Source organism: Brassica napus, chromosome C4 (assembly GCF_020379485.1).
Source record: "Brassica napus cultivar Da-Ae chromosome C4, Da-Ae, whole genome shotgun sequence".
NCBI lineage: Eukaryota > Viridiplantae > Streptophyta > Magnoliopsida > Brassicales > Brassicaceae > Brassica > Brassica napus.
This window is the reverse complement of record NC_063447.1, coordinates 55,096,360-55,108,939: the sequence shown is the minus strand read 5'-3', so window position 1 is coordinate 55,108,939 and position 12,580 is coordinate 55,096,360. Positions and strand designations below refer to the sequence as shown.

General features: G+C 33.7%; 1 protein-coding gene across 1 annotated transcript; it reads left to right on the top strand.

Annotated features, from left to right (window-relative positions):
* Positions 1-4,053: 4,053 nt before the first annotated feature.
* Positions 4,054-9,558, top strand: LOC125585268. The gene has a single exon (XM_048754020.1). The coding sequence runs from the start codon at positions 8,656-8,658 to the stop codon at positions 9,544-9,546; it is 891 nt and encodes a 296-aa protein (XP_048609977.1). The 5' UTR covers positions 4,054-8,655; the 3' UTR covers positions 9,547-9,558.
* The last annotated feature ends 3,022 nt before the right edge of the window (positions 9,559-12,580 follow it).

Here is a 12,580-nt window from a genome sequence, read left to right as displayed (position 1 = left end):
ATAAATAGGTATTATGCATTTAGTATAAAAAAATTATAAGTAAAAATAAATACATGCACGATAGCGCGGATCAAACTCTAGTTTATTTTATTAAAACTGAAGTATTTTTTTAGGGAATTTCTAATCTCACTTTATTTTTACTTTAAAATGGAGTGAAATGGAGTATGGAGTAAAAAATGTTTCGACCCAACTTCATATATCATTTTATAATGGAGTTTATTCTATAAATAGAATAATCAATTTTTTTTTTGTTCATTGCTCGCTTATGGAGTAAGATACAGAGATATTGATATTAGTCTGTGATCTTTCTCCACCTCATATATCTTTAATCAAAATTTCCTAAGAAACTTTTGACAGAAAAAAAATAAATAAAAATTTAACATGCGTACAAAAATGACTTTTGGCAAAATATTTAACATGCGTACCAAAAAAAAGACTTTTGGCAAAAAATATTAATGTCGTAGGAAACGTTCAAACACAATTAATTGTTCTACAAAACTATTTGTGTTTAAATATCATGATGATGATTATTACATTAGTAAAATTCTAACTGAATGTGGATGAATTATGTTGTCACTTGGACATTCACTGCATGAATGTATATGTTCGAGAGGGGTATGCACCTGGACGTTGTGGTGAAACATCATTTACTTTTAATGGACAAAAACATTTTACTTTTGTCTCGCTCGCATGCTCTATTGCTCTTGGTCGCTTTCGATACTCTTTTTTTTTCCAAGCAAATCCGCTTCCATACTCTTCAAAGCATTAGGAGTTTACAGCATTAACATATTTTCCCCCTATATTCTTTCTATTTCCCACTTTTTGTGAAGTGGAAATCAATAGCCATATGATTTACTTATAGCACATGTAAATCATCAAAAATCACATGCATCAATTCAACATCGTCGTTGACAAGTGTCCTATACGTTAATGATTATTATTTTGAGATGATCCAAATTTTCTATATATTCGAACATCATCGAAAATGAAGGAAATAAATGAAAGAAGTCACCGAAGAAAGAGATGACAAATACTTCAGCCATTTATCGCTAAGATTCGAATAAAAAAGAGTTACAAAATAAATTTGGCATAAAACTCAAGAAAAAATGAAAATCATTTTTTGTTATTTTAAAGTTAAATTTATTGATCAATATAAGAACAAATAATAAAATATGGAAATCGAAAATTTAGAGAACCTCACCCTTGTTCCTTACCAGCCGCTTTTGCTTGGAACCATTTAAATTGAAGAGTTCCTAGCCTCTTAGCGAGACCACAGAAAATACCATCTTTGTATTATTTTATCGACTAGTTTAACAATATAGGTCGTCAGATGACAAGATTCCCTATGTTGACGCTCATTTCTTCTCTTTCACATGTGGTATATTATCGTCTGAAACACTATCTAGTAAAAGAGAAAAAGTATCTAGTATAAGTGTAAAACACCTCGTCGGATTTATATTCTTTCGCATATAACGTTCAAAAAAATAACTGTAACGCCATAACGGAATCTCTACCTTTTAACATGTTTACCAAAAAAACGAAATCTTTACCCATCAATCTCTGCCTTGTAAAAGTCAGTGGTAATCCATCAGTTTTTGAAGCCGTATAAAAATCTGACAAAATAATTGAAGTAAAATATATTATAATTATTCCTTTTAAGAAATGAAAAAAAAAATAGAATCAACTATTGAAAGTATATGATGGAAAATTATTTTTAAAGTAAAAAATAGAATGTTACAGAAAAGATAGTAAAAATAGATATAACATGTTAAAAAGGGTCTTAAAGAATATCGATCCTAATCATTGATATGCCAACTAATTTTACGGTATTGAACAATCATCACGATTATTAGAAACAATAGCAGCATTGGGAAAGCAAATTATTATATCTTGTATGACGTTTCATGTTGCAACCAAGCTACATATCGACCCACTTGACCTACTCTTATTTCTTATTTTTTTGTGGGCATTAGAATATTATGTCCTGATTTAATCGCCTCTGCTACCAAAAAAATAATCGCATCTGCCGTATGATATCAGTTAAAATGAGATCTTATTACACAAATTAGAGAAACTGGCTCATATATGAACATTTAAAACTAAATTTGACCCAATAAACATGGTATCCACATGATCATGTCTCACCCGAGTTCTAGATATAAATTTCCTAACTATATAATATAAAATGAAACGGTTCAATTTGAGGGTTAGGGTTTACAACTGAATCTTATAGTTTATTCTTAGGGTGATTAGGGTTTATAATTTATAATTTTGGGGTTTCATTTTAAATATTTTGTTAATTATTTTAACTATATTATCTTTTAAATATCTTTATATATTATATACCCATATCACATGTGCTACAATAGCATACAATAAACTGATTGATTGTATTACATTAGTAAATAGGACAACATGACATTTGGTTATTATATGTTTTAAAATAGAATTACACTCTATAATATTATGTAGGTGTATTTTCTTAATTTTGGATAAAAACTGTTTTTAATTTTGTATTAAATGGAACTGACTTTTTTTTATTTCTAATAGTCATAATTAAAATATATAATATTTTCAGAAACTTTTGAGAAATGAATCTCAGGTAAAAATGTTAAGGACGTCCGCTCTAATTTTCTGAACTACACATGTTTCTCTGCTATTATTTACTGAGTACATACTTATATAAAATGCACTTATAAAAATGTACAATAGAAAAAGGCTTTGTAACAAACAAGTACAATCCATTAATCCATGAGATATAAAATTATTAAATTTTAGGGTTTTTAGTAATTAAACCCCTAAAGTAAAGATGAATCGTCAAAAAAAACTCTCGACTAAAAATCCTGTGAAATAAACTCTCAACTTTAATTTCGTTAACATATGTTACTCTCCGTCTAAAAAACCGTGACGGAGGGTGACATCCGTTAACGGTTTATATGTTGAAGGTTTATAATATTGAAAACTTAGTTGAGAGATTTTTTTACGATTCAAAAATAGTTGAGGGATTTTATCACTAAAATTCATTAAATGGTTTAAAAACTTTATTATCATTTATACATTGTTTTATAATAACATAAGTCTTTAAAATTAATTTATAAATCCTCAACTTATAAACCGTTAACGTATGTCACCTTCCGTCATGGTTTTTTAGACGGAGGATAACATATGTTAACAGAATTAAAGTTGGAGGTTTATTTCACAGGATTTTTAGTTGAGGTTTTTTTACGATTAATCTTTAGTTGAGGGGTTTAATTACTAAGAACCCTAAATTTTACGACAGTTTTTGTGTAATTTAATTCTGTTTATTTTACTTTATTTTTGTAAGAGTTTTGTGTGGACAACAAACAATAAAGAGACTTGTCATATGACGCATATTAAAACCTCATAAGACGACAACAAACCATGTAAACAATTTTTGTATACAATTATAAGCATCAAGTGGTAGGCCTGGAATATATCAGATATCCGGATAATTTTAAGGTATCCGGATCCGGATAATTATCCGGCGGATCCATAGTTTTATTATCTTTATCTGGATCCGGGCTGGGTTCTCGGATATCCGGATGTCGGATATCCTTCTAAAAATTGTAATATCCGGCAGATATCCGGATCCGGATTTGGATCTTTAAAATAAATAAAAAATAATATTAATATATATAAAAATATTAAAAATATTTTTTTAAAAAAAAATATATAATATTTTTAATTATTTCTATGTATAGTATTACAAAATTTACATAAAATTTACATATACTATTATAAAAATAAAAATATATTAAATAAAGTTAGTTTTTATATATAGATATTACTATTTATGAAATAATTATTAATAAAAATTACGGATCCGGATATCCGGACTAAAAAATCAAGATATCCGGATCTAGATCCGGCTTTGACGGATCTAACATTTTACTATCCGGATCCGAATTCGACCCCTCCGAATATCCGGATTTTCGTATCGGATCCGGATCGAATCCGGATCTCGGATAAAAGTCTCCGACCTATCAAGTGGTATCATATGCTGAACAAGAAATCAAAAACTATTTACAAAACGTCATTACGTTCTTATAATTATATTTGGACAAATTCGATTTTTATTTTGCTAGAAAAGTATGAGAATTGCGAGCTTTCATGTTGTTGTACTTGTATATGTATGTTTAAACATGTATTAATTTCAAAATTTTCTAAATTCAATTTCATTAAAATTTAATTTTTGAAAGATAAGTTAGCAGATATTCGTACCTGTTATCTTTTAGATACATCATCAACTAAACCACTATATATTTGATTATTTCCTGTTGTCCGTAGTGCCGATTGTGTGCTCATCTCTGAAACACCCTGGGATCAATTTAGCCATAGTAAACACTAATCAATTGAGCCATAGTGGTTTAGTTGAAGATGTTTACTAAACAATAGAGCCAGATTTAGGCACATTCCAATAAAATATTAGCTTTAGTCTCTAATTATATACATGAAAAAAGGTTTTTAGTTATATTGTGAAAAGTTTTTATTAAAGTTCTTAATGAATACTTATAATCTCAAAATTCTAGATCCGGTTTAATGCTTTGTAAATGTTAATTATACTGATAAGTTCTTCTAAATCGAAAATCAGTTCAAAAAAAAAAAAAAAGTTCTTCTAAATCTGAGCTAAGTTATTTCCAATTAAAATGGTCGTCTCGAGGAAACCTCATCAGTTCAGTTCTCGGTCTTGTAAGAACAATAAAAGAAAGTCAATTTCGTTATGCCAAAAACTGTGACGTTGCGATCAGTCTTTATTACACAGCCCTATTCTCCAACAATAAATGGACCAATGATTTTGTTTTTTTGTTGACCACTGGTTTTCGTTTTTTCTGTTTAGGGGTGCCTAAGAAATATCTATTTTGTCTTGTGCCAATTTAAATATATTTAGAAGTATTGACTGTCGGCACAGCAAGAAGAGACTACTCTCAAGGGGCCAGAATTCTCTATATATATATTTTTTTTCTCTTTTAAATTATTTATTAAAAGGAAATTAAATCATTTATGTAATCTTACATTTATGATTTTCTTTTCTAAATATACTCTCAATAATAAGTTCCCTTTATATAGGGGTTAGAAGGAAGAGATAAATGCAAAGAGTACAAAACCTAATCCAAAAGAAAATATGAAAACTAAAGATAACAAGAAAAAGAAAACGTCATAATCCTAAGTCGGTCCAAAACCGACCGACTCTCTCTCCTTTTGGTCGCGGCCGCGGCTGGGCCTGGTCGTGGCTGATGGGCCTCATTCTTCTGGTCTTGGTTAATAGTAATCTACTCCATGATTTATAACACTCCCCCTTGGATGCTATAACCATATGGGTTTGTATCATGCACGACGTTGCCTCATTAAAACCTCTCTAGGAAAACCAAAAACTCAAGGTGGGAAAAATGGAAACCGTAGACAGGAAAAAGAGTACAACACATGACACTCCCCCTGATGAAGGCATCACTGAAAATCCTTCAGCTGGCGCATTCCTATCTGATGAACCAGCTTCTTGAACGTTGAGGTTGGCAGAGACTTGGTGAAAAGATCGGCTGAATTGTCACTGGACTGAACTTGAACCACTTGAACATCTTTAGTCTTCTGCAGGTCGTGGGTGAAGAAGAATTTGGGCAAGATGTGTTTTGTTCTATCTCCCTTAATGTATCCATCTTTGAGCTGAGCTATACAAGCTGCATTGTCCTCATAGATGATCATTGGCTCTTCCTTTTCCTTTCCCACGGCCAGGCCACTCTCTTTTAGGATATGGCCGGTCATGTTCCTCAACCACACAAGCTCTCGGCTTGCTTCAAACATGACTATGTTCTCAGCATGATTAGAGGATGTGGCCACTAAGGATTGTTTTGTGGACCGCCAACATACTGCAGCCCCACTGTATAAACACATATTCTGTCTGAGATCTAGCATTGTGTGGGTCAGATAAGTACCCAGCATCTGCATATCCGGCCAAGCTATCTCCTGGTCGGTTCATATAGAATAATCCGAGGTCCTTTGTTCCTTGCAGATATCTGAACAAATGTTTTATTCCGTTCCAGCGCCTAAGTGTCGGACATGAACTGAATCTAGACAGTAAACTCACGGCAAAACTAATGTCCGGTCTAGTATGACTAGCCAAGTACATTAAGGCTTCAATGGCACTTAGGTAAGGCACTTCCGGTCCGAGTGTCTCCTCGTCCGGCTTCTTTGGTCCGAATGGGTCCTTTTCTAGGTCTAAGGACCTTACGACCATAGGACTTGACAAAGAATGAGCCTTGTCCATATTAAACTGCTTGAGTATCTTTTCTGTATATGTCTTTTGATGCACAAGGATTCCTTTGTCTACATACTCAAATTGCAGTCTAATATGGACAAGGCTCATTCCTTGTCAAGTCTTATGGTCGTAAGGTCCTTAGACGTAGAGAAAGACCCATTCGGACCAAAGAAGCCGGACGAAGAGACACTCGGACCGGAAGTGCCTTACCACAAATTCATTCAAGCTTACTTTAACTTTATTTACTAGGAAAATCTAAAACATAACTTTATTTTTTCATAATTAACAGGATAAAAATGTATTACAAAATAATTTTTGTATACGTGGAATTAAAAATGTGATATTTTAGAATATTCATAGAAATGTAACTAAAATAATGATTTTAAAAATAAAAACTGCTTAATTCACCCATCGTTTTTTTTTTGACTAAAATCAAAGTTATCGTTAGAGGGTAAACATTTAATATTTATTTAGGTATAATACTATCACTTTAATATATATAATAGACTCCTTAAAGTTGCAGGTTTAATTATTTGTTGTAATTATTATTTAAATTCATAAATTTAATGAATTATTAACATATCACTTTTATGATGAATATAACATAAGCAAAATCGTACCTAACAAATTCATAGTTTACATTTTAAAGTTAAAGAATAATTTTCAAAAAAAAAAATTATGTGACTTTAGATCTTTATTATTGTGATATACATAATTTATGTTGTTCTGGCTAGGAATTTCTTAATGACCAAAATTTTTATTCAAGAAAAATAATTCTCATCAAATTAGAAGTTATACAAGACGTCCCCACTTAAATGTTTTTTTTTATGTCCATAGCTCTTTACCTTATCACAATGATAACAGCAAAATAAACTTACTAATTAATTGTTTAATACATTTAGCTTTAATATATGTATCATATCAAATCATTTACATTATTAACTCTAAAATATCAATATATATGGGGACATTTTGTATATGTATACCAAAGACAAGCTTAATATAACTCATAAATTGTTGTTGTATACCTTAATTAATGTTGTTAAGTTTGTTGGACGACGTTTATAATACAACTAATAAGTTTGGTAACATAATTAGGATTAACAATTTGGTGAAATAGTGTGATAAACATATGCATCAGTTTATTCGGTTATTATTCAGAATAATGTAACGTAAAAGTGAAAATTGGAAATATGCAACAAAAAACTAGTATATTGTCCCTATGCCATAATATGAACTAGAAGTTGTCCACTTAGCATAATTTTTATGTAAACCCAATTAAGTCCCTAATCACAGCTTAACGTTTTCTTTTGTAAAATTAATTGTTAAAAAAAAATTAAAAGTTAAAAAAAACAGAAGGTAAATAAACAAAAGGGGATAATCCCAAATCGTGACTTAGAACCCTAATTTCGTCTTCTCCTTTGGCGATAGAGAACAAAAGACGGTTTGAAGTCATCGGCGTGTCAGAGCTCGCCGTCGCTGGTGTTCCTTCTGCCCGCTAGGACTCCAGTGGTGTTCTTCTTCTTCTTAATCGCAGTCTCAAAAACCACGTCTCACTTCGCATCTCGTTCTCAAGTAACTCGCCGAACACCACTGAAGCTCGAACCTCACCGATAACCGAAGCTCGTGCCTCTCCGATCTGGAATATACTCTCTCAGCTCTATTTCAAGCAAACCAATCGAGACTTTTCAGGTTTTTTTGTGAATTTTTTTTCATGTCTTTGTATCTTTTACTTGAGTCTTTTTTTAATCATAGTTTGACTGTCATAGGTTTCGAATTTAGTTTCTGTGAATGATTTAGGCTTCTATCTTATCAAAGTTGCATACTTTTTTTATTGTTGATTTGTGGCAACTGATCTCTTGTACCTGTTGTTGTTTCTCGTGACATTGAGGGAGAATGGATTCGTATTTGATTGGGTATTGACATCTATAAAGCATGTAAAGTATGTGGTTTGCATTTTTGTATGTCTTAGGTGATTTTGTTTGATTTGTTTTCACTAGTATGTATGTCTTTGGACGATTGTTTTATGATGAAAAATGGAATGAGCCATGACTGTTGTGATTGTTTTTCTTTCCTTGTGCATTGTTCTCAGACACCTCGACCTTTTCAGGTTTGTATAAGAACTGGTGACTTCATTTTCATGTCTTTCTTTTTAAAATATGTGTTTCGTTATCATAATTTGCGCTTGATATGTATCGATTTTAGTTGAGATAGTTAGTGTTAATGATTATCAAAGTTTAATTCTTTTGATGTTTTTGAACGCTAAGTAAAGTTTCATACTTTTTCTTGTTTGTCAACGCTTAAGTATTATGAACTTGTATTATGATGACTTTGTTTTATGAGTACTGACTGTGGTGATTGTATTTGTTTCATTGTTCACAGGTATGGCGATGGATCAGTTGCCAAAAACCCTATTCAAAGAGAGAACGGAAACACAAGTTGAGAAGGTCAACAACACTTGTCGAACTTCCATACTTAAGAAGGTGGAGAAGTATGTTGAAGCAGAGTACAAGGAAGTGTTGGCTGATCCACTATTTTCTCAGGTTACGGATATTTATGTGCACAAGTTTCAGTATTCAGGGAGAGTGATCCACAGCTTCGTTTGTAAGCAGCTTCTGACTGCAAAGCGCCATGAGTTGTGGTTCCATTTTGCTAGGAGGGCTCTCAGATTTTCAATGCAAGAATTCCATGCGATCACTGGTCTGAAATATAAAGACGACGAGCCTGACTTGGATATTGATAACTGGAGAGGTGATAAAGGGTTTTGGAGTAAGTTGCTGCGGAGAAAAGGAAAAATTAGCCTACAACAAATCAGGAAGGTGCATCTGAAATCTTGTAATAGATGGTCTCATGTTGATAGGCTGAGGATGGTGTATTTGTGTGTGATTGCTGGTCTGGTTATGGTGAAGGATGAGAAAGTGTGCATCCCACACAAGTACATCAAGCTGGTGATGGATTTCGATAAGATGAGAAAATATCCGTGGGGTCTTCACTCTTTTGATGCGCTTGTGACTTCCATTACTGAAGCTAGGGATAAAGTGAAGACGCAGAACAGTTATGTCATAGATGGATTCTCTTATGCACTTCAGATTTGGTTGATGGAGGCTATTCCAGACATCGGGTCTCTTTTGGGTAAGAAGCTCAAAGAAGGGATCACTAGCATGAGATGCAGAAATTGGAAAGGATATGCTAAGGTTTCCTATGAGGATATTATTAGTATTGAGTCAGATTTTGCATCCACTGTAAGTTTTGATTTCTTTAATCAATGTGATTGAATTTCATGATTCTTAATCTTTGTGTTTAATTTTTGAACTTTGTTTTTTTTTTGTAGGGAGTTGTGTTTCCATACATCTCTTCAACTGGAAATGGCAACATCATTGTTGATGTTGGGTTTGAGCGAGACGATGAGATGAATGACGAAAGGGTCGATCTGATCATTGACATGTACAGAAAGAAGTATGACTGGAGTAAGCATGTTTGGGTTATCAGGAAACTGAACAACCATATGCGGACAGTTCTGAGGATGATGGTTCAAAGGAAGAAGATGCTGGAGAAAGAAGTGACTGTGGAATGGAAGAAGAAATAGAAACCGCCCATGTGTCTCCTGCAACGAAGAGAAAGAACCAGTATCAGGATATTGGAGCCGAGTCAAGGAAGAAGAGGTTACTTTGCCAAAGATCAACCGACAAATACAGAGATCTTGAAGAGGGTATGAAGTCCTATATCCAGGGTATGTTTAAGTCTTCTTTTACTGCCTTAGGGCTTGAGGTCCGCGACTTAATTGAAGACCGGTTTACCAAATTAGAGCAGACGATCCTTTCATCTCAGACTCCAGTTGGTGTTCCGGCTTATACTCAGACTCATGGTGCTGCTCCGGCTTATACTCAGACTCATGGTGCTGCTCTGGCTTATACTCAGACTCATGCTGCTGCTACGACATCTACTCAAGCTCATGGATCGGATTCTACTATTTCTCCTACTCCTACTCCGGCATCTACTCACGCTAGTGCTCCTGCTACTACTTCCCGCGCTCGAGCTTCTCGCAACAAAGCTTCGGTTCCTTCTCACACTGGTGGTCCTGCAACTGCTGCTAAGACAAGGTCTCAGACAAAGGTAAACAAGAAACAGATCTTTTCTCATGTATTTGAATTCTTTTCTTGCGGTTTGTATTCGGTTACTGTTCTTGCGGTTTGTAATATTATTGTATGGATGATGTTTTGTTAGATGTTTGTAATATTGATGTAAGGATGATGGTTTGTTTGCGGTTTGTAATATTTTGAAGTAAGGATGATGTACTGAAATTTCATGTATTTGATGTTGTCATATATATGTTTTAAAAGTATTAATGTCATGTTTTTCTGTTTATAACCAGGATCCAGAGTTGTCTGATGTGTTTGGCAGCTTATTTGACACTTTAGATTTCAATTTAGGGACCCAAGAGCACTTACAAAAGACAATGGGCAACCTTACACAAGAGTAGCATGTTAAGGGGTTTGATCCATCTCAAGAGATCTTCATCCGACCATTCTTGAATGATATAGATGATCCAGAAGTCCGTTGCAAAGACAGCGACTACGAATTGGTTTTTGTTCTAGAAGACAAATTTTCCAAACTAACTGAATGGATCCTCAAGCGCAAGTAAGTAATATTTGTATTGTTTTACTATTTTTCTCAATTTTCCTCACAAACATCATCTTACTACTGCTTTCTATTTACAGAGTACTCCAGATTGGGCCATCTAAATTTGATGCAGAGTTGGTTTCACGTATAATGGGGCCTAATGAATGGTTGAAGAACAATGTGAGTTTAGCTTAGACTTCATTTGCAGATTGAATTATGTTATTGATTCTCATTTCTTAAAAAAATGCATTGTCTATTTCAGGACATGGACGCCATGATGTATTTGTTTCGGGAAAAACCTCATTGCGTCGGTGGAAGCCAAACCAAGTAGCATTTATGAACTGTATGTTCAGTAATCAGATCATCACCGCCTTCGTCAAGTTTGATGGGAACAGGAGAGCGTACAAAGTCGACAACAACCTTCTCGAGTATGGAAGAGGTGAGCTTCCATATCATGGAAGCACATGTTCGGTTTGGAGTGTTGATGTCGATCGTCTCTACATCCCTATTTGTGTCAACCAAATCCATTGGATCTCTATGTGCGTCAATCATGTGAACCGGACTGTTGAGGTCTTTGATTGTGGGGGTAAGAAGAACAACAAGGCCGTGGAAGCATTCGTCGTCCTCATTCCACGAATCGTCAAGGCTGTCCAGTCATCAGATAAGAAGAAAGATTTCAACGTCAAACAGTATGTTGTTTCATATGTCCCGATGCGCGCCCTAAACACGAGTGGCAATGATTGTGGTGCTTATTCGTTGAAGTTCATAGAGTCCCATCTACTTGGTTTAGATTTCTCTTTGGTGAATAATGAGAACATCCAAGAAGCCCGACACAAGATAGCGTTTGATCTTTGGGAAGCAGCAAATGATGAGGCCTTGCAGTATCGAATGTCCATATTTAAGCCTCCAAAGCGTGCTCCGGAGAAAACGGTTGAACTCTTTTGAGTTCATGATTGTTGTCTTTGATAGTTTGTGGTTTATCATTTCAGTTCATGCACTACTATTATTGTTTTGAAACTGATCTACTATTTCAGTTCATGATTATTGTTTATGTTTCGAAACTGATATATTAATTGATTTAGGGTATAGGGTTTCAACCCTATCTAATTTATTTGAGTTCATGGTTAATTGTTGTTGTTAGTTGTTATGATAATTTTCATTTTAAATAAGAACGGGTTGAAACCCCTTCATTCATTTCGGTTCAAACCCCCAAATTCGATGTTGAACCCCTAAATTCAATTTGATTCAAACCCTATACCCTAAATCATGTTATAGGGTGTAGTATTTAACAAGAGTAAATAAGAATTATGTGTTTAACAATTTCTGTACAATATAGTATCTAACATGACGATTTTAATTGATTATTAAGATATTTTTAAAGATTAGTATTTTCAAATTTTGTCTTCATATAATTCTCAGAAGTCGATTTTTTTGTATTAGAGTGTAGTATTTTAGCAGCTAATATAAGTGTTATAGAGTATAACCCAATTACGGTTTATACCCACTAGGCCCACCCGAAAATGTTTAAAACCCGACCCTAAACCCGGGTCCACACAACCCCAAACACGTGAGTTTCTTTTCATTTGTCGAAACTTAAGAAAGTAAAGTAGAGAGAAAAGGAGATTAGGGTTCTTTATCTGCGAATCTAGCAACGAAATCTCAATGACCAGTTCGTCAATATCTTCTGCT

Excerpts from the sequence above, each read along its gene's own strand:
- LOC125585268 (XM_048754020.1), top strand. The coding sequence starts at position 8,656 with ATGGCGATGGATCAGTTGCCAAAAACCCTATTCAAAGAGAGAACGGAA.